Raw genomic sequence first — 27691 nt, forward strand, 5'->3', positions numbered from 1 at the left:
TTCGAACACCTACAGTGATATCTTTAAGTTGGACTTTAAGCTACACTTTCACAAAAAAATGAGACAACTCCGTCAATTAGTTTGCAAGTTATGGACTTTTAAACAGTGGATACGTTTTTTTTTGGACCCCTCTGTATTTCTTCTTCCTACATTCTTGTAATATATTTAGACTTTTTCATGAAGAGGATGGTTCCTCAGTATCTCACTTTCGTCGTTCAGGCGTGAAACTGCACAGCAGACAGCTCTCACAAAACATGTAGTTTTGGTGCTGACTTGTAAACAAAAACAATCACCTGGAACAGTCAAGAATTGGTACAAAAACAAAACAAAAGGGCGGTGCAAATGGATCAAATGGCTCTGAGCACTATGGGACTCAACTGCTGAGGTCATTAGTCCCCTAGAACTTAGAACTAGTTAAACCTAACTAACCTAAGGACATCACAAACATCCATGCCCGAGGCAGGATTCGAACCTGCGACCGTAGCGGTCTTGCGGTTCCAGACTGCAGCGCCTTTAACCGCACGGCCACTTCGGCCGGCTAAAGGGCGGTGCAGTAGACTCACTTGGCACGAGTTGTGGTATCAAATATCGATGCTGTCCTACTGGTGTCTTTGGGTTAGCAACGGAACTGCATGTTTCTGTGAGATGCCAATAGTGGTCGTGCAGGATCCGGCAGACCCAATGGAGCACACGTGCTGTGCCACGCCCACAGCCGCTCTGGACTACGAGCGCCCTCTGCAGCCGCAGTAAAGGATGGCTGACAGCAGCCACCCAGCCCCACTTGCACTTGGAGCCTCTTCGCTATGACACCGTCGTTCGGGATTTAGCACAGAGAGCCTCATCCCTGTTGACACTAAACATAAATGTCGTGTGACTAGGACCTCCCGTTGGGTAGACCGTTCGCCGGGTGCAAGTCTTTCGATTGGAAGCCACTTCGGCGACTTGCGCGTCGATGGGGATGAAATGTTGATGATTAGGACAACGCAACACCCAGTCCCTGAGCGAAGAAAATCTGTGACCGAGCCGGGAATCGAACCTGGGCCTTTAGGGCTGACATTCTGTCACGCTGACCACTCAGCTACCGGGGGCGGACCTTGTTGACACTGAGAGCTGCATTTTTTTTGTAATGAGCCTTCATAGACTTAGAGGAAGACAATTTAAGTTAATCTTCTGTGTGTTGCATTAACTTGTTCACTAATCATTTCTGCTCCTATCCAGCTTTCCTACGACAGCTGCGGCATCACTCCGTAGTCCACCTCTCCTTACAATTGTGTACCAAGTCGTACACAACAGGAGTAGCCAAATGGGGCGAGAAAGTCGCTCCCGTATAGCTGGCGCAGGAAACGGTTGCCAATGCGCAGTGACCCGTTTTCGTTCAAAGCGCCAGCCAAATTCATTAATTTGTTTGGAAGGGAAGGTCGATAAGTGTTTTCCACCTTTTGGCCGGTCAGCAATGATACAATCGAGGTGAGCGCCCTGCAATCTTTCTCAAACTATTTTACACAAGCTATTTGGTAAAAAAAATCATTTTTGTTTTACTTATAGCTTTGTATGTCACGTTCATTTTGATCGCCCATCATTTCATTAACGATCATCGGTATTGTGGTATTTACGCGAAAGTAAGTCACTGGGCGAAATTCGGAAACGTGTGCAATGAAAAATAAAGGTCGGTATGATTTTGCGTTTGGTGCATATTACATAATATGTTGTTGTGTATGAAATTTAGCTAACATACTGAGTTTTTCTTTAGACTTGGTCAGCGATATCTATCTCTCACCAATTTTGAGACAATTGATCTGACGTAGCGCACTCACTTGCCAGCGATAAAGCCAGAGTGAAATACCCAAAAAATTCCTCATATTTCATAAACGTTTTGAAATATCGAAATGAGATTTTGGAAAATGATTGCACACATTCACTGTATGGTTATTACGCAAAACTTCATTATTTGCCGTGTTATTCCACTAAATACAGACTTTTCCTGTGTAAGAACGTAATTTTTAAGTGTCATCAATAGCTTGTGAAATGAGCAATGCTACGGGTTTTGGAACAACATAAGTCAAGTCATTACACGTTTATTTTTGTACTGAGTATGTGCTTTTTCATAAGATGCTGACCTTACTTTTTCGCAGTAGCTCACTTGACAAACCGTTGTTTCATAGTTCTCTTGCTACTGTATCTGCACAATGTGTTAGTGAGGTGAAACAGTGTGAACTTCTCTGTGTTTTGGCAAAAGAAGCAAATTTTGACTTGGCAACCAGAGAGATATGTAGGCTTTACTCAAAATTGGTCACTCATGGCGCTTCTCTGAAAGTTACAAGTGTATAACAAGCCATGGGAAAAGAAATCGCTGAGTTTTCGGAGGAATTATTTTTTGATACTAACGAAAGCAGAGGTGGCAGTATATCTTTCTGAATGGCCACCATACATGTGTGGGCATGGAGGGGCCCCACTTAATATTTATTAAAAATGTGAGCGTAAGTGTAGGCTTCAGTTTACAACGGCACTTCCCCTCCAGCGCCGTGAGCCCCCCCCCCCCCCCCCCCCCCCAAAAAAAAAGACACTCTCGCCATTATTCTCCGGCCAACTGCGCACATCTATAGTTTTATAGTTGGAGTCACAAACGATGGCGGTCGAGTTTAGGCATGTTCTGCGCACCTACGTCACACATACTCCGACAGCCAATGAGCGTTCAGTACTGTTCTGAGCGCTCTGCTCAGTAAGCCGCAGCTAATGCGAGCATTAAACGTGATCGTAGCAAGTTCTTCAGTGAATTTCTGTTTAATTTGTCGAGAGCTGTCATCGCTGGTTGTGGTGGCAGCAGACAAATCTACATGAGGAAGTGAGAAACATAATTTGCAGGATATACGCGTCCTTCAAGCGAAAAGCACGCGCATGCGCATGCCGCAACTGGCGCTTGGAATCGTCAACAATGTCAAATGTCGTCCGTGCCTCGACATGCGCGAACCACCATCGTTCGTGGATCAGACTATAGCGAAGGCATTTTGCAGGCACTATAGAAAGCAATGGCAAGGAAAGCATTTCTGAAGAAGAGAAATTTGTTAACATCAAGTATAGATTTAAGTGTCAGGAAGTCGTTTCTGAAAGTATTTGTATGGAGTGTATCCATGTATGGAAGTGAAACGTGGATGATAAATAGTTTGCCCAAGAAGAGAATAGAAGCTTTCGAAATGCGGTGCTACAGAAGAATGCTGAAGATTAGATGGATGTTGTATTGTATGTTAATCGGGGACCTAGAAACGAATGAGGGGCTCTGTCTTCACCGCAGACACTGTGGTCCACAACCCCACGACGACTACCGCAGCACATTTCACCCCTCTGCCGCCCCACACCGAGCCCAGGGTTATTGTGCGGTTCGGTTCAAAAATGGTTCAAATGGCTCTGAGCACTATGGGACTTAACTTCTGAGGTCATCAGTCCCCTAGAACTTAGAACTACGTAAACCTAACTAACCTAAGGACATCACACACATCCATGCCCGAGGCAGGATTCGAACCTGCGACCGTAGCCGTCGCGTGGTTCCAGGCTGTAGCGCCTAGAACCGCTCGGCCACCCCGGCTGGGTGCGGTTCGGCCCCCAGTGGACCCCCCAGGGAATGGCTCACACCAGACGAGTGTAACCGCTATGTTTGCGTGGTAGAGTAAAGGTGGTGTACGCGTACGTGGAGTACTTATTTGCGCAGCAATCGCCGACATAGTGTAGCTGAGGCGGAATAAGGGGAACCAGCCTGCATTCGCCGAGGCAGTTGGAAAACCGCCTAAAAACCGTCCACAGACTAGCCGGTTCACCGGACCTTGACACAACTCTGCCAGGCGGATTCGTGCCGGGGACCAGGCGCACCTTCCTGCTCGGAAAGCCGTGCGTTAGACCGCACGGCCAACTGAGCGGGCTTAGATGGGTAGATCACATAACTAATGAGGAGGTATTGAATAGAATTGGGGAGAAGAGAAATTTGTGGCACAACTTGACTAGAAGAAGGGATCGGTTGGAAGGACATGTTCTGAGGCATCCAGGGATCACCAAGTTAGTATCGGAGGGTAGCGTGGAGGGTAAAAATCGTATAGGGAGACCAAGAGATGAATACACTAAACAGATTCAGAAGGATGTAGGTTTCAGTAGGTACTGGGAGATGAAGAAGCTTGCACAGGACGGAGTAGCATGGAGAGCTGCATCAAACCAGTCTCTGGACAACAACAACAACAACAACAGTAGGAAGAGGTGTAAGACCTTGCGCAGCTCGCGGTCGGCGCAGTCGGCGACGAGCTCGGCGCCGGGCCGGTCCCTGCGGCGGTCGAGGCACTCGGCGACGATGCAGGCGGGCAGCCGCAGGGCGTCGAGGGCGGCGCGCAGGCGGCGGCGCGTCGCCAGCAGCTGCGACAGCTCGCCGGCCGCCGCATCGGCCGCGCGCGACAGCTCGCCCAGCGCGCAGTGCAGCGAGTGCGCGCGCGCCCGCAGCTGCTCCGTGGACGCCCGCTGGGACGCGTCCGTCGTCGCCGCCGACCGCTCCATGCACTGGCGCGTCGCCGTGTCCGACCTGCCGGCCAGTCACCACCGGCGCGCGTACAGCAACTCACATCGCTATACTGTCTCTTAGATTACGCGTCTGACATGCCGACGGGGCTGTAACTAGAGTGTAGCGTCGTATGGCCCCGCTGAGGCTGCAGACATACAGGCGGCACAATTACTGGGAGATGAAGCGGAGATTGAAGCAAGAAACGTAGATAGTTTAAGAATTAACCTGGAAACATACGTTAGTGGCAACTGACCCTTAACATAGACAAATGTAATGTATTGCGAATACACAGAAAGAAGGATCCTTTATTGTATGATTATATGATAGCGGAACAAACACTGGTAGCAGTTACTTCTGTAAAATATCTGGGAGTATGCGTACGGAACGATTTGAAGTGGAATGATCATATAAAATTAGTTGTTGGAAAGGCGGGTGCCAGGTTAAGATTCATTGGGAGAGTCCTTAGAAAATGTAGTCCATCACCAAAGGAGGTGGCTTACAAAACACTCATTCGACCTATACTTGTACTGCTCATCAATGTGCGATCCGTACCAGGTCGGGTTGACAGAGGAGATAAAGAAGATCCAAAGAAGAGCGGCGCGTTTCGTCACAGGGTTATTTGGTAAGCGTGATAGCGTTACGGAGATGTTTAGCAAACTCAAAAAGTGGCAGAGTCTGCAACAAAGGCGCTCTGCATCGCGGTGTAGCTTGCTGTCCAGCTTTCGAGAGGGTGCGTTTCTGTTGAGGTATCGAATATATTGCTTCCCCCTACTTATACCTCCCGAGGAGACCACGAATGTAAAATTAGAGAGATTTTAGCGCGCACGGAGGCTTTCCGGCAGTCGTTCTTCCCGCGAACCATACGCGACTGGAACAGAAAAGGGAGGTAATGACAGTGGCACGTAAAGTGCCCTCCGCCACACACCGTTGGGTGGCTTGCGGAGTGTAAATGTAGATGTAGATGCAGTTCTCCTATGCCTCGTCTTCCTACACTGTCCAGGCACATTAATGTGACCACCTGTCAAAAAAGCCTGAATAACCAACTTCAGCAGCGCGGACTGCCACGAGACGTGCAGGAAAAGTCCATAGAGTTTTGGAAGGTACCGACAGGGATGTGGAACGATGACAACCCTAGCGCCATGGTTAGCTTCACTGGCTTTCTCGGTTCAGGATCCAAACCGCGAACAGCCCAGTTGAGGCGGTCCCACAAATTCTCGACTGGGTTTAAATCCGGAGAGTCTGGTGGCCGGGGGAGAACAGTAAAATCATCTCGGTGCTCCTCGAACCTTGCACGTACACTTGAGGTGTGACACGTTGCATTATCCTGCTGATAGATGCCATTTGTAGACTTAGAGAACGCTTTTGACAATGTTGACTGGAACACTCTCTTCCAAATTCTGAAGGTGGCACGGATAAAATACAGGGAGCGAAAGGCTATTTACAATTTGTACAGAAACCAGACGGCAGTTATAAGAATCGAGGGGCATGAAAGGGAAGCAGTGGTTGGGAAGGGAGTGAGACAGGGTTGTATCCTCTTCCCGATGTTATTCAATCGGTATATTGAGCAAGCAGTGAAGGAAACAAAAGAAAAATTCGGAGTAGGTATTAAAATCCATGGAGAAGAAATAAAAACTTTGAGGTTCGCCGATGACATTGTAATTCTATCAGAGACAGCAAAGGACCTGGAAGAGCAGCTGAACGGAATGGACAGTGTCTTCAAAGGAGGATATAAGATGAACATCAATAAAAACAAAACGAGGATAATGGACTGTAGTCGAATTAAATCGGGTGATGCTGAGGGAATTAGATTAGGAAATGAGACACTTAAAGTAGTAAAGGAGTTTTGCTATTTGGGGAGCAAAATAACTGATGATGGTCGAAGTAGAGAGGATATAAAATGTAGACTGGTAACGGCAAGGAAAGCGTTTCTGAAGAAGAGAAATTTGTTAACATCGAGTATAGATTTAAGTGACAGGAAGTCTTTCCTGAAAGTATTTGTATGGAGTGTAGCCATGTATGGAAGTGAAATGTGGACTATAAATAGTTTGGACAAGAAGAGAATAGAAGCTTTCGAAATGTGGTGATACAGAAGAATGTAGAAGATTAGATGGGTACATCACATAACTAATGAGGAGGTATTGAGTAGAATTGGGGAGAAGAGGAGTTTGTGGCACAACTTGACAAGAAGAAGGGATCAGTTGGTAGGACATGTTCTGAGGCATCAAGGAATCACCAATGTAGTATTGGAGGGCACCGTGGAAGGTAAAAATCGTAGAGGGAGACCAAGAGATGAATACACTAAGCAGATTCAGAAGGATGTAGGTTGTAGTAGGTACGGGGAGATGAAGAAGCTTGCACAAGATACGGTAGCATGGAGAGCTGCATCAAACCAGTCTCAGGACTGAAGACCACAACAACAACAACAAATGCCATTATGTCGATGAAAAACAAAGTTCATGTATGGGTGGATATTTCCTCAAGGATAAACGCATATCTGTTTGCTCCATTGCGCCTTCTGGAATGACGAGAATACTCTCTGGCCTGGATCTTTCCGACAGTTGTTGCAGGGCGTCTGCGTTCAGATGTTTCACCCATGCACGCCAATAGCCATCTGTCCAATGGAGCGTAAAACGTGATTCACCTCAAAAGGCCGCCTGTCCGCAGTCGGTGGACGTTCAATTGTGATATCGGCGTGCAAATTCCAGTCTTCGTCGCCGATGAACGGCAGTTAACGTGGGTACATCACATCTGCATCAACATGGTTACCCTGCAAATAACACCTAAGTGCTTCGCAGAGGGCTCATCACACTACTTTCACAATAATTTTCTGTTATTCCAATCTGCAACTGCGCCCGGAGAAAACGAACGCCTATACCTTCCCCGTGCGAGCTCTGATTTCCCTTATTTTATCACGGTGATCGTTTCTCCCTACGTAGGTCGGCGTCAACAAAATATTTTCACATTCGTAGGAGAAGGTTTGTGATTCAAATTTCGCCAGAATATCCCGCCGCGACGATAAACGCCTGTTTTAATGATGTCCACCCCAAATCCTGTATCATGTCAGTCACAGTCTCTCCCCTCTTCCGCGATAGTACAAAATGTGCTGCTCTTCTTTCAATTTTCTCGATGTACTTCGTTAATCCTAACTGGTAAGGATCAAAGACCGCACAGCAGTATTCCGAAAGAGGGCGGACAAGTGTAGTGTTCGCAGTCTCTTTCGTAGATCAGTTACATTCTCTAAGTGTCCTGCCAGTAAAACGCAGACTTTGGTTAGCCATCTCCACAACATTTTCTTTGTGTTCCTTCCAGTTTAAGTTGTTCGTAATTGTAATTCCTAGGTATTTTCTTGAATTTACGGCCTTTAGAACTGACTGACTTATCCTGTAACCGAAGTTTAAGGTATTCCTTTTAGCACTCATGTAGATGACCTTTTCATAATTAAGGGTCAATTGCCAATTTTCGCACCATACCGATATCTTTTCTAAATCGTTTTGGAATCTCTTTTGATCTTCTGATGACTTTATTAGTCGGTAAACGACATCGTCATCTGCAAAAAACCTAAGACGGCTCCTTAGATTGTGTCCCAAATCGTTTATATAGATAAGGAACAGCAAAGGTCCTATAACACTAGCTTGGGAAATGCTAGAAATCACTTCTGTTTTACTCTATGACTATCCGTCAGTTGCTACGAACTGTGATCTCTCTGGCAGGAAATCACAAATCCAGTCACATAAATGACACAAAATTCCATAAGCACGCAATTTCACTACAAACCGCTTATGTGGTACAGTGTCAAAAGCCTTGTGGAAATCTAGAAATACGGAATGAATTTGAAGTACCTTGCCAATAGAATTCAACACTTCGTGTGAGTAAAGAGCTAGTTGCGTTCCTCAAGAACGACGTTTTCTAAATCCGTATCGACTGTGTGCCAATAGACCGGTTCTTTTTTTTTTTTTCGAGATAATTCGTAACGTTCGAACACTATATATGTTCCAAAATGCTGCTGCATATCGACGTTAATGATATGGGCTTGTAATGTAGGTGATTATTCCTGTTACCTATGTTAAATATTGATGTGACCTGTGCAACTTTCCAGTCTTTAGGCACGGATCTTTCGTCGAGCGAACGGTTATGTATGATTGTTAAGCATGGAGCTGGTGCATCAGCACACTCTCAAGGGAACGTAACTCGTATACAGTCTGGACTGGAAGGCTTGCTATTATTAAGCGATTTAAGTTACTTCACTACTCCGAGGATATCTACTTCTAAGTTACTTATGTTGGCAGCTGTTCTTGATTCGAATTTTGGAATTTTTACTTCGTCTTCTTTCGTGAAGGAATTTCAGAAGGCTGCTTTGGCAGCACTGTCGTCGATAGTATTTCCATCGCCATCGCGCAGAGAAGGCATCTGCTGAAGAGGCCCATATGCAGCACCTTTCGCTGAACAGTGGTTGAGCAGACACTGTTGGTAACTGCTTGGTTCATCTGCATGGTTAGTTACTCAATAGCTACACGTCTGTTCGCCTGTACACGTCGCCACAGCCGTTGTTCATACCTGTCATCGCTAGCCCGTGGTGCACCACACAGCGCTGGTTTTGGGTAGTACCATTCTGCCATGTACAGAATATTTTAAGAACAGAGACACGCAAACAGTTTAAAAACTTAGCCGTTTCGGAAGTGCTTCCACCCTTGGTCCGGAAGCCAATGATCATGCCCTGTTGGACATCAGATAAATCTTTCAGTTTCCACATTACGATCACTTCTGCACCTTTTTCCGTGTCCCCCGACACACCTTCACTGCTAGCGCTACCACCGGCCGTCTGTGAGTGGTTATTGCTCGTTGACATCGAACACAGGTGGTGGTCACATTAACGTGACTGGACCGTGCATATTCTGCCTATTAGAATTAGCCTTTCCCTTGACACGCAACGGTAATCGCCTGCTGTTCTTGTAATGACATGTAGCATAATAAAGGAACCACTACTGCTGAACCAACGTTTATTCATAACATGGTTTACGTGGAAACGATGCACTTAGCTCTGTAGTGCCGCTACCATTTTATGGGCATATCTGTAGGGCTGTGTGCTGCTGTGCAGCAGCTGCAGGTAGCTCGTGAGCGCAATGCATTGTCATTTTGGTTATAACAACAGAGCTGTTGAATTACAGTGTGACAGGGTGGCCTCGCTTGGTGAACCTGCCATCAGGGCGGTAATGCATGTTCTTGCAGTACAGGCAAGGGGATTTCTCCAACAAGCCCCAGTGGTGTCATTGAGTACGTGACTAGAAGTAGCCACATTGGCGTAACAGTTTTGTATAAGTAGCTGCATTTTGGCAGCAGCATCATTTGTAGCCCAGCAGTTCTACCAAGATGTGGGGGTTACACCATAAGAAGAGATCAACACGGAGCAGCCAGCAGCAGTCATAGGTTGTTTCTTGTCATGGTACCTATTTCCTATACTTAGTCCATTCCCAGACTTAGTGCTGTGGTGCAGAAGGCCATCCCCGCAAAGCAGACTCTTGCCCAGGGGACGGTGGGTCATATCCCATGCACAGCAGTCGTCTTCCACCATCACTGCTAGGGTGGACCCATTCATTGCAGAGCTACAGTAGCAAGATCAGCATTAAGTACTGCTGATGTAAGGCGCTTGTGATGCAACTCACACAACGGAGTCATGGGTCTCATTCTGAGCACAGGCTTAAGCAAATCTGGGCACGTGTGTTGCAACCAGCTGGCTGGACACTGGCTGTCATCTACTAGGTCACACAGCCTTCTCCGTGTGCAGTGGAGGTTGTGGTATCACCTTGCTCTGAAAAAACATGATGTATTATTAAAAAAAAAAGCGTTAATTTTGACAGCCGAGTCTCTCTGGGGCATCACCAGCCTGCAATCCCGCACCAGCATTTCATTGTCCACCATCCTGAACTGGAACTACCCACCACCTCTTGGGTTAGCTACAGTTGATGCCAGACATAGGAGGACCATCTTCAGTGGGCAGCAGATGGTTCATCATTCATGCAGATTGATATGCGGACAATGGCCTGCAGTGTCAACACAGTGACGTGGGTGAAAGAACTGTTATTTTTGGTACGTGTGACAGACATGGGGTCTAGGTCAGAGTGTCACCATAACTTAAAGGTTACTTTGTTAAGGGCAGAGAAACTGGCTAATCGTTTGAATGTCAGGGTAACTGCAAGGAGCAGTACTTGGTGCCTCTTACATGCGCACAGTGTAGTGTCATTGGGCATACTGCACTGTGCACAGAGTCAGTGTCAGTAACTTGTTTGATGTGCCACTGTTATGATCACATTATGTGGCAATGTAGGGAGTCTAGATGGTTAATAAGGTGTATAGTGTAATTTATTGGTAATTTTTAGTCTGAATTCTTGCATATTTTTGATGTGTGTACTGTGGGTAACTGTGGGCAAAAGGTGTCACAGTAGCAGAGTCAAGAGATGTGGGGCAGTACGTCTTTTTATGGAAAATGTAACACAGCTGTCACAGATAACATGAAGTTATGGGGGCAAAATGCAGCTCAGGATGACAAACAGTATCGCTCCAGTAACAAGAGTGAGGTAGATCCAGCTGCCGCTAGCCTAATCGTTGCCTTTTCCGGAAGGATGTGGATGTGGTATCATTGGTGGAGAACGTGATGACATCAGCAGTTATTACAGGTGGAAAAATTACATCTATTGGAAGACGTTAAACCTCTGTAAGATGAAGAGAGGCGCTGAAGAATGCAGTGAAACATGAACAAGTGAAGAGGGACCTTCTGCAGAGGCATAAGAAACAAACCTGTGCTATGTTCCCTTGGAGTGATTGATTACCACTGCAAAGAGGCATCGGGAAACATTAAAGATTTTGCTGATAGGATGAGAAAAGTGGATGTGGGTACACATGAGGTGGGGAAGATAATGAATGAAATAAAATTTTGCTGCAGGAAGCCGAACAAAGAGCAATCAACACTTTCCTAAGAGGCTTATCACATGATATGTCAAGAAGGCTACACCCAGGTGCTCCAAATGGTTCAATTCTGCTAAGTTATCAATGGAATGTCATGAGATTGCTATGTCAACAGGTGTATGTGATAGACGTGGCATGTTCTCCACTAATGTAAGAAGTTACAAATGTGAATGGGCAATGCATGTGCAGAGGCAGTGCGGCTAGTTTCAGTGGGGGAGAGTTCATATGTGTCAGCAATGGAATTTTGACAACTGTGATAGATGTGGACAGGGAAGAAATAAGCAGCTATTAAACACAAGGGGGAACCCAAAGCCTGCCAAAAGATGTTCACATTAGACTTACAAGGAACACTTTGAGTGCAAGGCAGCAAAAGGCCAATGATGTTTAACGCATTCGATGCCACACTATTGTCCACCATGCAACCAAAATATTGGCTGCTAATGGCGACAGGGGTCATAAGGTATCCAATGGTGAGCACAGCATGGGGCTACAGAGCATAGTTGAACTGCTTAGTTAACAAGTGACTCACAACAGTGGTACAGTGCTAGTGGTGTTGATACAAAGCAGAGCAATGGCAATGATAAACAAAGCAAACATTGCATTATATCTACAACAATAGTTGTTTCATCAGAAAGAAGCCCAACTTGCTTTTCCTTGATTCCTGGTCTGCTTATAAAAATTATACACCTTTAGAGCTAACTATCCCTCCTGAAAAGTGTGAGACATTGCAGTTCACACCACCTGGAACTAGACAAATTCAGCCTCTGGATGTCGCGTTTTTCCATGCCTATGAATCACTTATTATCGTACTATGCCTTAAGGGATAGCCAGTTTCATGATAAGCTCCATGACAGACTGTTTCACATTTGGATGCATGCCATTGCATTCCATCAGTTCTCATCACCTCATTACACCAGTATGATTCTATATGCATTCTTTAAAAGTGGATACCTAGCTGAATTTCCTGCACAGTTTATAGGTTCACATTCGATCTTGATGGTGCGAAACTTTTTGAACACTGTGGCATACCATTTTTCATTCAGTGCTCATGTTGCATGTTAATTGTTTGTTTTGAATATTTCTTGAGTGTCAATTATGTCCATATTGTGAAGTGTAATGCATACATCCCACAGAAGGTTAATACCCTCACCTCCCAAGCACTCATTTTCTGTCACCCTCCTGATGCACATGGTGAGTCATTAGCAGCTAATATTTTTCCTTTTGTAATTGTTAACACAATACTTTCAAATGAGCCTTCCTAAAGGCTGAACTTGCCACCTAGCACTCAAGGGGTTCCTTGTTAGAAGCAACAAGTATGTATGCAGAGGTGGAATGTGCAATAATATATATTATAAGGGACAAGAAGTATAAGTTTTTGTAGGATGTAGGGGCACATGCACCTATTCCTGTACACAGCGAGTGGGTCAGAGGTGATATAAACCATCACACTATAGGTTGCATGGGGTGGGAGGTAATGATACAAGGCCATTGGGGTCAGTGGAGGGTAGGTATTCAGTTGGAGTCAGTGCAGTTTAAGCAGAATGTGTAAATAGTGCCTCATATAAGCAAGGGTTGCAGCATGATCCTAGAGTTAGACTTTTTGTATCAACATCATGACAAAATTTACCTTTGGCAATGTGTAGCAGAACTTAATGAAAAAAAACATTTTAGTTAAGGGAAGGCTGTTGCCAGTGTAGAGCTGCTGTTGGGTGAGTCTATCATACTGGGCAATCTGATAAAATTGTGTACTAATACACTGAGGCTTGATCCGCATGACTGTGTACTAGAGAGGTGGTAGGAAGGCATAAATCTCCATAATTTTGGTGCCAAAGAAGTGAAGTTGATGAAGGGGATGTTAGTAGCAAGTTTAGATGTTCTGGAGGAGAAGGATTGGTGTACAGAGGCTGTATACCGTGGGCACCCACTGGCTGCTGCTAAGACTGCATTATGTAAGAAGATGGAGCATCTACACGGGGTAGAGAGAGTGCAAACAGGGGAATTATAGTTGGAGTTCAAAGACTTGTTTTTTCCTCGGGGTCCATTGCCAGCAATGTCCATAACACAGCACCTAATTCCCACAAATGAAACACCAGTGTACTGAAAACTCTACTAGATACCTTGATATCTACAACTGGTTATGGAGTTTATTAACCAGCAGTTGGCTGATGGAATAATAGAAGAGGGCAATAGTCCTTGGAGAAGCAAATATTGTGACTGCGCCTACAGACATTTCTAAGAAGTGCAGATTCTGCTGTGATTACCATCACCTTAATAATGAGAGAGTGGCGGATGCATAGCCCGTACCCAACATAATAGAGATAATCAATAACTTGGGACAGAGCCAGTATTTCTCAAAATGAATTTAAGAAGTGAATTCCATCAGTTGGTGGTAGTTCTGTAGGACAGATTGCAGGGAGCATTGCCAGGACCCTGGGGTCATTATCAATACTGGAGGATGCCACACAGGTTGAAGAATGCTCCTGCAACATTTTGGAGCTTGTTGGATTGAGGGGCCCATAGTGAACTTGAGGTAGTGATGTAAGAATCACAATAGTTGGGTGCCCAGCAATCCTCATGTTGCATACAGAGAAATTGAATACCTGAAAGTGAGGTGGTAAATTCCAACTTACAACATGATGTATAATGTATTTATACTACACAAACAGAAACTGAGAAAATAGTGTTCAAAAATTAGGTATCTTGCCACTACGCTCGAAATTTGAAAAATTGGTATTTTTTGAGGCGCTGTAGCGCGTTAGATACTGGGAGTAGAAAAAAATGGTAAGAATCAAATTTGTAGAGAATTTTGTGCTCTTTAAAAAAAGAAAATAGACGTCAAAGCGATAGGAGCAAATGAAACTGAGATATTTTGAAAAAAACTGAAAAAAGTCCGAAATTCTCGAAGTTTTTTGACTGCAGAAAGTTTTCCCAAGAGAAATTTTGTTGACAAAACTTGGTTTTCTAACCTTTCCAACAATATGAACGAGTTAAAAAAATTAAATCTTCTACCCCACCTTTTGCAAGGTACAGGCTTTTTTTCTGACAGTTTCACTGGACTATGCTTCTATCCCCAACTACCATTCCTCGTTCAAAGTCTGTTAATTCTTGTTGTGAAGCCATAACCATGCTGTATACCCTTTCACAAGAACCATCTGAGTAAAAATGACATCTCCACCAATACACTGCCCTTTTATACCTTGTGTACACGATACTACCACCATTTGTATATGTTCATATCGCTACCCCATGATTTTTGTCACCTCAGTGTAGATTCATACATACATATACATACACACATACAAGTGGGTGCTGAAAATTAATGCCTCTAATTCTTTATGTGAAAATGCTTAAAGCTTTTTTTTAAAAAAACAAATGTTATTAACGTTCTACATCAATATTCTTAGATGGGAAGTCATTACTCACCATATAGCCAAGATGCTGAGTCACAGATAGGCACAACAAAAAGATTTTCACACTTAAAGCTTTCGGCCAATGGCCTTTGTCAACAATAGACACACATACGTACACACACACACACACACATACACGACTGCAGTCTCAGGCAACTAAAACCACACTGCCTGTATGTGTTCTATGCATGTATGGCCACCGTGGTCTCCTGCATACCTGTGTGAGTTACTTTGCAGGCAGCCAGGATGCCAGAAGCCTATACCTGTCCTCTCTATTCACATTGGCAGGTCTCTTGGTTATTTCTGTCACCTCTCTAATCTTCCTCCACAATGTAAATGACTGTGTCTCTAGTACCCGGGATTCACAGAACACTACCTCTTTATTGCACTCACCCTGGTGTTCCACCAACGCTGACCTGATGCATTGTCCCAGACAGATATATCTTCGATGGTCTGCAATTAGTGAGCTGATTGGCCATCCTGTCTTGCCTACATACACCAGTCCACATTCACAATCGATTTCATCACCAGTGTTTAGCTTGTCAACCACATTTTTCGTTGATCCTAGAACATCTTTTATTTAGTTATTGTTCCATTTTGCAGTTACCTGATTTCTGTATTCACTTCAACCTGACTTTTTTTTTAGAAAATATTGAGAAATTTTGCATTTTGACAAAGGTGTTTAGTAGAACTGTAGTTTATGATTTTTTTCTAAACATGATTTTTCTATTATTATTTGGTAGAAATGACCTGAAAGTCTAAAATCTGTTACAGCTGTATCACACTTTTCCCATCCATATTTATTTAGAAGTGTGTGTCACAATGAACCACTTACATGGCATGACCTAGATTATAGAATGAACCAATGAATATAAATTATCACTTTATCTGGTATTTATATAGTTTGAAATTTTTTTGATTCAGTTTCAACAAAATCTGTATTCACAGCCTTCAACAGCAAGACATTAGTACGATGGAGAATATTTATGTCAGTATCACAGTTTTTGTTACATTTCATTGGGATAGTGGAAAAGTCAGAATGGAAAGAGGAATCGTTCAGGGAGCTTGCATATTAAAAAGCTATTCTTGGCAGCTCTAAAGTAAATCTTCACAACCCTAATCTGGAAGAAAAAGAAAGAATATATAATAATGGAACATACCTAAACCACATTTGTATTGCTGAATACTCTGTACTGTTCACTGAAACACCCAGGTTGGAATATAAACAATTATAAAAAAGGTGGATTGCTACTTACCATAAAGATGACATGTTGAGTTGCAGACAGTGACAACAAAAAGATTGTTACACATTGAGCTTTTGACCGAATCCTCCTTCAGAAAAGAAATAAAAACACAAGCACAGTCACACCTTATGCACCCATGACCACTATCTCTGGCTGCTCTGTCCAGAGCGGCTGGAAACAGCAGTATCACCTTGGAAGCCACCAAGAGGTGGCTATTAACAACTGTGTTGCCAGACACTGAAATCATCAATGAGGCGATTATTGTTCTAGGAACTTGTGAAACAATCAGAAAGGTATCTCAAATCAGTAATGTTGTAGGGCATTGTTGGGTGACAACGTGGGGCTTACCTATGAAGGACAAACGTGAAAATACATAAATGAGAAATATCACTTCTTACTTTGTCTCTTTAAATTGTGATTGCGTACCTTAGACAACACAAAATTTGAATTTAAGGTCTTAGTAGAAGCAGCCTACTGTTACTTTGATGGCACAATTGCTGTTATGGTGGAATACTCACAGGTTGGCAGTGTGCACGGCAGCAGCAGCAGCTGACATGATCCGTGAGTTGTGCGCACGCCATTCAGGCTCTGAGCGCCATGCAGTGGTTGGTACCAGCTGTGGTTCTGGCAGGTCCTCTGGCTGTGGCAGGTAAGGTGGTGGCACAGGCAGTGCCGAAGGTACACTATCCTCAGCCAGTTGCTGACCCACACCCCCAGCTGGCACAGAGCCACCATCTGAGAACAGACATATGAAACAGTATCCTGTAGCCTCAAGGTCCACTGATGTTCTGTACACAGTATTAAAAAGTGTACTTGCCCTATGTTGATTTAACAATACAGTGCTGTAATAGGCATGGTCCTATTAATGATAGTATGCTCTTCCTTTCTGTGTACTGACTTTCCCAGTAGTTTATACGGGAACCTATGGTTTAACTTGGGCTCTAAGCCACACTGAAACTTCACATTTTTCAGATACACAAATCATAGCTATAGATGAAAGAAGCAATTATGAACAGAAATAGATCCTAAGAACATGGGAGATGGAACTTTGACCCTTTGGATTTATAGTTTGACACTTACCCATAAAACTGCACCTACATCTGCATCTGTACTCTATGCCTCGAGGCCTCGAAATACATCAAAAAATTACTCCACCAGGGATACGACTTTCTCAAGTCAAGCCCTGACATGAGATCATACCTTGACAATATTCTCGCCACACCTCCCAGAGTTGCCTTTTGTTGCCCCCCTAACCTCCGTAAAATCCTTGTCAAACCCTACAATATTCCTAGACCACCTTCTCTACCCAGCAGTTCCTACACCTGTAACTGACCCTGCTGCAAAACCTGCCCCATGCATCCCCCCACAACCACCTACTCCAGCCTCGCTACTGGTAAAACATACACAATTCAAGGCAGGGCCACATGTGAAACAACACATGTCATTAACAGCTGACATGCCTGCACTGCACAGCCTTTTACATTGGTATGACGACAACTAAACTGGCTGAGCGCACGAACAGGCGCAGATGAACTGTCCGTCTAGGAGATGTCCAATACCCAGTAGCTGAGCATGCCCTCCAGCATAATTGTAGGGACCTAGGAACCTGCTACACCATACGTGCCATTTGGCTTCTCCCACCCAACACCAGTCCCTCAGAACTGCGGAGATGGGAACTTGCACTCCAACACATCCTTTCAACCCGCCATCCCCCTGGACTGAACCTACGTTAACCAACCTCACTCCCATTTACTCTTCAGTCTTCTCCTCTTTCCCTTTCCTCTTTAGCCATTCACGCATCTTTTTATCCTACAAGTTGTGTATATGTTTATATTATATACCTCTTTACTTCTGTATGCATCCACTTTGGTTTGAAGCTGGCACAGTACTTACAGTAGAATATCTTTGGCTTCCCTCTGACACCCATGCCTCCATCTTTGCTACCCTCCCTGTTTACCTTTCCCCTGTTGCTTCATAACCTTGGTTGTGAGTAACTGAATCCACTTTCCCTTCTTCTCCTTTTTTCCCCTCTCTCCTCCCTGATGAAGGAACAAAGTTCTGAAAGCTAGGATAAAAATTTTCTGTTCCGTTTTGTGTATCTATCGGCTGTACTGAGCTGAGGTAGGTACTGGCCAGCCCCTCTATCTCTTTGTTAGTATTTGTTTCACATCTTTATATGAGATTTTCCATTAATCATTTGGTCATAGTTTGTTTAGTAAGAGGATTACTACTGTGTTTTTTTGCATTGCCTTTGTAAGTCACATTCCCTTGATGTCCTTCCATCAACGGTGGCTGTACAAAGCCTGATGATGGACACCTGGTTCAGCGACCCTGTATCAACACCTGGAATACTGCATGCAGTCTGGTGTAAATAGAGCAGTGAAGTGCAGTGTGAACCAGGAGTACAAGGCAGATTTTTTATCATACCATCCCTGACCATTTTGGCACCCCTTTACTGTCAAGCATGCCACTGAACCAAGTTTTCCTGGCCACCAGATGACACTGAACGAAGGCTGTAAGCTATTCCAGTCTGCCCTGTTCAAAGACTCTACCATGAACAAGGGCCCACCTAAGTTAAGAAACAGTAACTCATTAAACACCAGATTCGGTGTACTACAGTTCCCGTTTCTCCTAATAGGTTTTTGGGTGTTGATGGTCCACTTGAACTGCTGAGATTGTTTAAAGGTTGAGCAATTGGTTCATTTTTTGTCATGCAAAGAGCTATAAAAACGCGAAGTCTACTAAGGCTCTATGTATCTAGCTATGTGAATGCAACTAAGGAAATTCCCTAGAAGTTGTCCAGTGATGACTGTTCTACTTAAAAAGCCATCCACCTAGTTACTACACAGCATACATTGAGGTTCTTTTCTACAGAGATTTTTGCCATTCTCAAAACATAGGTGGTGAAGTCATGCCAAGCAATGAGTCATTCCTAGATGGTGGTGGTTGTTGGGATGTTTAAGGGGGACTAAACAGCAAAGGTCATCAGTCCCCCAGTCATTCCTAGAGATTACAGCTACAGAAGAATGGTAGTTTTGAAAAGCCTGCTGCAGTAGCCACCAGAAAGATCGCGGGAGGCGCACATCGGCACGGCGCGTCACGGACGGTAGTTGCCGCAAATAGAGTCCCGTCCACCAGAGGGCACGCGAGAATTCGGCCGCGACCTCTGCCAGCGGAACAACAACAACAAGCAGCACGGGCCGTGCCCAGTCGGTTCACATCGGGCATGCCTATGAGACAGTTCCCGGTCTACTTTGAAGTGCGACGGAAACGTGAACCGTGTTACTACACAATTGGCGACGAGTAGGGTCGTTCTTTCGCGTGTTGCGTCGTTGTTCCGGCTTCGCAGCTTCTCCGCGGCATGGAGAATTTAGTGCGGGTTTTGGTGTAGCAGCAGACGGAGCTCATGGCCACCATGAAACAAGTGCTTCCGGCGTTGCTCTCCACGCCGTCTGCTCCAGCGCAGTTCCCTCCTCCCTTTCCCCCGTACGACGAGACGGCGGAGGATTGGGACGCGTATGAACATCGCCTTCGGCAGCATTTCCAGGCGTTTCATGTTGCCGATGCGGAGGTATGTCGTGCTCTTTTCTTGTCTTGGATATCTCCCTCGCTGCCAAGTTTTGCGGCAGCTAGCGCCGTTGCAGGAACCCTCGTCCTTGTCTTTTGACGCATTGTGTTCATTACTGTCTTCATATTATCGCCGCCGCACGCATGTTGTGGCGGCTAGGGTCGAGTTCTATCAATGCAAGAAACAGCCCCATCAGTCTTACCGGGCGTGGGTCGCTACCCTGTACGGTCTTAGTCGCAAGTGTCATTTTGTCACGGAGCAGTCGCGAGAGTTGTACGCCCACGTTATGGTACGCGACGTCATTGTTCGTTCGGCCCCTGATAGGGAGGTCCAGCAATGGGCCCTGCAGTTAGAAGACCCTTCCCTCGAGGAAGTCCTGTCCATTGCTCAATCGTATGAAGTCTCTGACGCCGCCGGTCAACAGTTGGAAGCGTGGTGCGACGTCGCGGTGGTTCAGGGCGGCGCAGCCGCGTCCACTGTGTCCGGGGTGGACGACGTGCGAGCGGTACAATCCGGCCGTTACGGCCGCTCCCGCACGGCGCGCAAACGGAGTTCCGGCCGCCGGCCCCTGTTACCATCCTGTGCGTCGTGCTATATACATCACGATCGGTCGGAGTGCCCCCAGCGTTGGGCCGTTTGTCGCATATGTAATAAAAAAGGACACATTGCTAAAGTTTGCCGCTCAGCCTCAAAAGAATAGGATGCAGTTCCAGAGGACATGGACGTTGACATTCAGGCAGTTTCATCGGGCCAGGCTCCCAACGCACCGGCACACAAACTCTTTATCGAGGTGTCGGTTCGGTCGCGCCGATTACAACTGCAAGTAGATACGGGCGCGGCAGTTTCTTTGTTGAATGCACAAACTTACTCCGACCTTGGGTCGCCCCCGTTGGCGCCAGTTTACCGGCGTCTACGCGGTTATGGTAAACAGTTCATTCCCCTACTGGGTCAGTTCACTACCGACGTGACTTACAAATCAGTCACTCGGCCTGTTACTTTTATTGTTGTCAGTGATGCGAGCTCCGCTAACCTTTATGGCTTGGATGCCTTTCAAGCTTTCGGTTTTTCTATAACTAACACCATACAGTTGGTCTCCAAAGACGTTCCCTATCAATCATTGGAATCTTTGATCTCTGACTTTCCGAATATCTTTGAGGAGGGCCTGGGGCGTGTTTCAGACTTTGAAGCTCACTTAACGTTTTCTACGCGCCAGGCAGATCCCCTTGGCTCTCCGCCCTCAGGTAAAAGAAGAGCTAGACCGGCTGACAGCCCTAGGGGTCGTTCTTCCCATTTCTTCTAGTGAAGAGTTTGTCAGGAAACCCTCGAGAAAATTACGTCTTTGTGGCGATGTCAAGGCCACCATTAATTCCCAATTGGTGGTGGACACCTATCCTTTGCCTCGTGCTGATGAATTGTTCTCCGCCGTGGGGGGAGGCCAATATTTTTCGAAAATCGATCTTTCGGATGCTTATCAGATACCTCTTGATGAGGACTCCAAACAGCTGGCAGTTGTCAACACCCCCATAAGCCATTGGTCCTGGCTACAGATGCTTCGCAGTATGGGGTGGGGGTGGTCATGGCCCATCACAACGCAGATGGTTCCGAGCAGCCACTGGCGTTTGCATCTAAAACTCTTAGTCCCGCACAGGCCCATTACTCCCAGGTAGAAAAAGAGGCTTTGGCCATTGTCTACGCTGTTACCAAGTTTCACCTTTTCTTGTATGGCACGAAGTTTGTTAATCACTGACCATAAGCCGTTAATATCGCTATTTGGCGCCGCCTCTAAGATTCCGGATCGGGCGGCCCACAGACTACAGCGCTGGGCCTTGTTCCTCTCTAAGTACCATTATGACATTCATTTTCGCCCTACCGGACAGCATGCCAACGCAGACGCTCTTTTCCGTCTTCCGGTGGGCCCGGATCCTAAGTTCGATGGAGAGGAGATTATATGTTTTCATTTGGATGTGGCGTCCCACCAAGTGGTTGATGGCTTCCCGATCACTAGTTCTAGAGTCGCCAGGGAAATGGCAGTTGACCTGGTTCTCCGGCAAGTAGTTCGCCTCATTCAGCAGGGATGGTCATCCCGACCTCCAGGCCGGGTCTCGGACCCTCTTCGTAATTATTTTGTTCTACGAGACCGCCTCTGTCTTGGAAGGAGTTCTCCTTCTGGCTACCGATGATACAGCTCCTTGCGTGGTTGTTCCTGCAAGTTTGCGAAGGGAAGTCCTCACGTTATTACATGAGGGGCACTGGGGTGTTTCCCGTATTAAAACCTTGGCTCACAGACATGTGTAATGGCCCAGTATTGACAGAGAAATTGAGCACTTGGCCACCTGTTCCCAGTGTGCGAGCCAACAGGCATCTCCCAGGACAGCATTCTCTTCATGGCCGCCTGCAACCCAGGCATGGGAATGTGTGCACATCGATTTTGTGGGCCCGTTTCTCAATGGCTTTTGGCTCATTGTCATTGATGCTTATTCCTGATTTCCATATGTGGTTCGCTGCTCCTCAACCACTTCAGAAGTTGTAATCCATGCACTAGCAAAAATCTTTTCTGTGGAAGGTCTGCCAGTCACCCTGGTCTCGGACAATGGACCTCAGTTTATGTTGCAGACCTTCCAGGATTTTTGTAGGTGCTTCGGTATTTGGCACATTTGCTCTCCCCCCTTTCATCAACAATCGAATGGGGAAGCCGAGCGCATGGTGCGCACATTTAAGATGCAGATGAAAAAGTATGTGCACGAATTTCCTGCGGAGGAGGCGTTGACGTTTTTCCTGACGGTATGCCGGACCACACCTATGGGAGAATGCAGCCCCGCAGAGCTCCTCCACGGGCGCCAACCTAGGACTCTGCTGCACCTCCTCCGACCCAGTCCTTGCCTGTCTTCGCAGAATGGACTACTTTCCACCGGGTATGTCGGTCTGGACACGTGGGTTTGGTCGCAATCCACGTTAGATACCGGCGGTGGTCCTGCGCTGACATGGCCACCGGCTCTATACCTTGCAGATGGGGGACTATGAGGTACGTCATCACCAAAATCAGCTACGTCCACGTTTGGGCACCCACCCTCCGACCCCTCGGGCACCGGCTTCCCCATTGCCGGCACCTGTGTTGGTTTCTCAGGGGACACTACCACCCCTCTCCCCTGTGATTCCACCGCACTGCGTTGGCTCTCAGCCTTGGCAGTCTCCAGTAGCTCCAGCACCGGCATCGCAATCATTAGCGATGCCCCAGCGAGAGCTGGCCCCCATCGCAGGCCCGGTTTCTCAGGAGGGTGGTTCACCTGTGGTTGTCCCTTCCCCATCGTCCCCGCCACTGGGTCTTGCCCCTCCCAGGGTGGACCAGGATCCAGAGTTTGATGGCCTGTCTCCCATTCTGTCCTGGGCTCCGGTGGTGGGACGACGGGGGCCTCTTCGTGTGGGTCACTTCCAGCCGTATTCGAAAGTTCCGGCTCGAGGGTTGGCAGATCCCCTCGACTCCAGCTTTCCGATGGACGTGGAGGTCTTCACTCCTGCACGACACTCCACCTTCCGACGCAGTGGATCACAGTGGCTTCACCTCCCCGAAGAAGGAGTGCAGTAGCCACCAGAAAGATCGCGGGAGGCGCACATCGGCACGGCGCGTCACGGACGGTAGTTGTCGCAAATAGTCCCGTCCACCAGAGGGCATGCGAGAATTCGGCCGCGACCTCTGCCAGCGGAACAACAACAACAACAACTCAGGCAGCACAGGCCGTGCCCAGTCGGTTCACATCGGGCATGCCTATGAGACAGTTCCCGGTCTACTTTGAAGTGCGACGGAAACGTGAACCATGTTACTACACCTGCTATTGGGGAAGTTTAGGTTTGCCAAACATAAACTCCATCACTGTTAATAAACTGCATGAGATGGTTTCAGTTCTGTATGACCCACGAGCCACATGTAACTTACTAAGAGAAGTGAGAATTAGCCTGCATGCTTCTGTCATCAAATGATTTTTGTGTCATCCCTTGCATCTAAAAATGTTCTCATTTACAATTTTACGTATATTGTCATTGGAATGAAATTACAACTAAATATAACAGAAAAATATATACTTTCCAAGCAGCAGCAGAGATAGAAAGATAATGACAAAAACAGAATTATTAGCTTTCCTTCATTTGCAAGAAAGGACTAGAAGAAGTGAGAAGAATGTAGATCAGGGGAGAGGGGAAATTAGGACAAGTGAGAACTCAGTTTATTCTTGCTTCTTTGAACCCTTTCTCTTTTGGCAGATGAAGTCATTGGAAATTTTATGAGCATCTGTTTATTCCTGCCCTTACTGCTACTTAGTCAGTTACTATTTTGAATTTCAGCAGCTATTCTATAACTTTTATTACCTGAAATATTTTAAAAATTTCATTCACATAAAATTATTATCTTTCAGTTCGTTTTTAAATCCCAAAAAACTAGGAATGTGCAATACGAAAGTCCATGAACAATTCCCCAGCATATTGGGTTTCACATAAATGAATGTTCCTTTTGTTTTGTATTTTCACCCTTGATGTTTTCTTAGGAATAAAGAATAAATATCACAGCTAAATATCTATTACCTGGAGGCAAGCGGTATAATCTTGGAACAGCAGGCTGTGAGGGATATGGATCATCTTGGGACAGCACATAGCCCGGAGCCTCAGCAGGCTGCAACATAGACAATGTGTTAGTAAGGAAGTCTCTCCACCCTGAGACCCTTTCCCCCTTCTGTGCCACATACACTGTCACTCTCTCTTTCACATTCTCTCTCTCTCTCTCTCTCTCTCTCTCACACACACACACTCGGTGTATACACCACAAATCTTTTCAAAACCATATAGTAAATTTTACGAATACACGCAAGTTATAATGATATTAGGTTTCTGGGAAAAAAAAAAATTTGTGCCATCTTAATTATAAACAAGAATAAGCAAACTGTATGCTTTTGGATTATCTTTGTTAAAGTACCCTACCAGTATACTGGAAAGATATTAAAATTGTCAGTGTTCCAACTCTTTTTATTTTGTGTATAATGTAATACAATAATTAAAATAAAGTAGCAATAGTATTATTGTCCCTCAACACCTCTCTTGATTTCACATTCACACACTTTCTGCCTTTGGTTATGAGATTTGTGAAGATCTCAACAATGCCATCTGTGATGCAAGCTCTCTGAGGATGGCCTTAATAAATAAGACTATGTTACATTTATAAAGAATTATGGCAAGTGACCATTTCTCTAAGCATGTATTGTGGACAGGGCATAGATACACATGAGAAAAAGAGAGAGAGAGAGAGAGAGAGAGAGAGAGAGAGAGAGAGAGAGAGAGAGAGAGAGAGAGAACGAACTTTTAAATGCACGTATCAAATCTTTCTGTGTACTTGTGTACCACCCATGATTCATCTGTCGGTTAGTGGCAGCCTGTTTTTAATTTTATTAGTTGCTCCCATCTGTGGTGATGCCAACAGTCAAACATTAAGAACGAGACAGAAAGTATAGAAAATATTTGCCTTATTATTGACTGATAAGTTCTTTGGTGTGGTTCCTCTTGCTAGCAGAACAAGTTAGGGCATTACTGCATGACTTCAGTGCCCACCATTGGTAATTCTAGCAGCCCCCAGCCAAACAATACACCAATCACTGTGACATCAGCAAGCACCCCAGAAAGTGTTGCCACCATTCTGACTTTGGACAACTGACTATAAAATGCACCCCTCCAGGCAACTACTTAAATGAGTGCAGCAGTCAGGAATAGGTGTGACTGACTGCTCTGATATAATGTGCCTACAAACCACCTCTACAAGAATTTTCACTTCATAATTGGTAGACATCAGCTCAATCACAAAATGGAGGATTTCTCCCTTGTATTAGTTATGACTGTGCCAGGCATGTCAGACTGACATTCTGCTTTCCACAGTTTTCCTACAATACACTGATTGTACATTCAAGACACTAGCAATGCACAGATTTATTTAATTAACTTGCAATTTGATGCCAGTATTCTAATAGTAAAACTTGAAGACCCATCTTCTGTCACCTCCTGACCAACTGTTGTGCATAAATCTAGGATACCTACTTTCAGACAGTGCAGCAATGTGGTGACTTCAGGTTTCATGAAGAAATTGCACAGGACCTTCCTAATTGTTAGTCACCAAACCTGTTACTGGGGTGGATTTTCTACAGCATTTTCAGACTAAAAAGTTCATATGGGAATATCAATTCCAAATGAATGGTGAGGCAGTTTACAAACATATTAGCTGTTCACATAAACAAAAAAAATTGTGGTTTCATGCACAGCAGTACTTGAAGGGACACCCATGTGTTCATCTGTCAACAGAAAATCATCATTACTAAAAGAACTTCTTACAATATAGGCACTGTTAGTAAACTAATTGGAAAAGAAATGATATTTGAGGAAGAGAAAACATTTTTTTATTGCAGACAATTATGTGTTATGAGCTCAAATTACTGATCACACTGTTGCCCTCAAGTATGTTACATGATGACCTTACTCCCCAGGTGACCTAGGATGATGTGAAACAGCTGTCTGCACCACTCAGAGGAATACTACACAACACTAGACATCACATTCCAGCTATGCTGGCACCACCGGTTACTTTTAAAGCCCACTGTTTGGCACCTGCTTAATTTTTAAAATCTTAGATACATCTGCCACCTCCACCCAGCCATAAAAATAGCAACTTTTAAAAACTTGTGATAAAACTTACAATAAAAAAATCATTTTTCTTTTTACAAAACATAATTTCTTATTATCACAACAATAAAACTGAGGTTAAAAATAAATAATAGGTGCAACCATGTGTCCCCATAGCAGTGTTACTTTGATCCCTATTACACAAACACACACCAAACACAAGACACACCAAACGCAAGACACACAACCACAGTACCTTGCTGCTGCAATTTAATACATATGTATGATTTTTAATCTCTGGTGCCACCTTGAATTCAAGTGCGTTAAAAATCGATGGGAGGTGCCAGAATGCTGTTCCAGCTGAAATTAAGTCCTGCTGAGAAGTATGTGAGAGCAAAGAAAGAATCTGAAGACTTAATGGCTGCGAGGATTATTTGACATTCAGATAGTTCGTGGGTGTCTGCCCTCAAGAAGAAAGGTGGTTCTTGGCATCCTTATGAGGACTATCATAATTTAAAGATGCAGACAACTCCTGATGGTTATCATGTTCCACACTTCCAGGACTTTACAGCCCCATTAGCAGGCACTTAGCTGTTCAGTTTTATCAATTCACAAAACCCATATCACCAGGTTCCAGCAGCACTCACAGATTTGCAGAAGATGGCAGTGACTACACTTTTTGGCCGCTTTGATTACATCAGAATGTCATCTGGCCTGAAGAATGCAGCTCAAACATGGTAGCATGTCATTGACAAAGTGTTTGTGCCTGCCTTTCTGCTTCGGTTATCTGGATGGTATGTTAGTTTTCTCCAGTTCTGTCATAGGACACAATAAACATCTCCAGATTATTTTTGATAACTTTCCCATTACAGATTGCACATCAGCAAAGATAAATGTATGCTTAGGCAGAAAGAGGTGAAGTTTTGGGGACATTTGGTGACCTTCTGTGATGTTTGGCCATTTCAAACTAAGGATGAGAGAATTTTCAACAGTTACTCTGTTTTTATGGTATGATGAAATTCTGCAGGTGCTATCTGCCTGATGCTGTGGCCACACAAGTACCCCTCTTTGATTTGCCTTGAAGCCCAACATCATGAGGATTCTAGAGACGTTATCAGCTTTCATCCAGTTTAAAGTGCTTCTAGCACATCCAGTGGCAATAATGTGTAAGCTTTCACAACTCTTCATTTTACATTTCTGTGTAAGTGGGAGTTATTGTGGTTTTACATTTTTTCAGACAAATCTGCAAGATTCCTAAGAGATGTAGTAGTTCACAAATTTACTTCAGGGCTGAAAAATCAGATATTCTTATGCTGCACCCTCACAA

At 45.0% G+C, this 27691-nt stretch overlaps 1 protein-coding gene across 1 annotated transcript in view; it reads right to left on the reverse strand.

Annotated features, from left to right (window-relative positions):
* LOC124594282 (tektin-1) overlaps positions 1 to 27691 on the reverse strand; it is a 188081-nt gene that overhangs the window by 156840 nt on the left and 3550 nt on the right. Inside the window, exons 2-4 of the mRNA XM_047132647.1 lie at positions 24289 to 24376; positions 16667 to 16883; positions 4249 to 4555 (exon numbers count right to left, since the gene is read on the reverse strand). Of these exons, the coding sequence (XP_046988603.1) occupies positions 4249 to 4555; positions 16667 to 16883; positions 24289 to 24376 (612 nt within the window). The remainder of the gene's footprint in view (positions 1 to 4248; positions 4556 to 16666; positions 16884 to 24288; positions 24377 to 27691) is intronic.

The sequence above is a fragment of the Schistocerca americana genome, chromosome 2 (assembly GCF_021461395.2).
Source record: "Schistocerca americana isolate TAMUIC-IGC-003095 chromosome 2, iqSchAmer2.1, whole genome shotgun sequence".
In the NCBI taxonomy this organism is placed as follows: domain Eukaryota; kingdom Metazoa; phylum Arthropoda; class Insecta; order Orthoptera; family Acrididae; genus Schistocerca; species Schistocerca americana.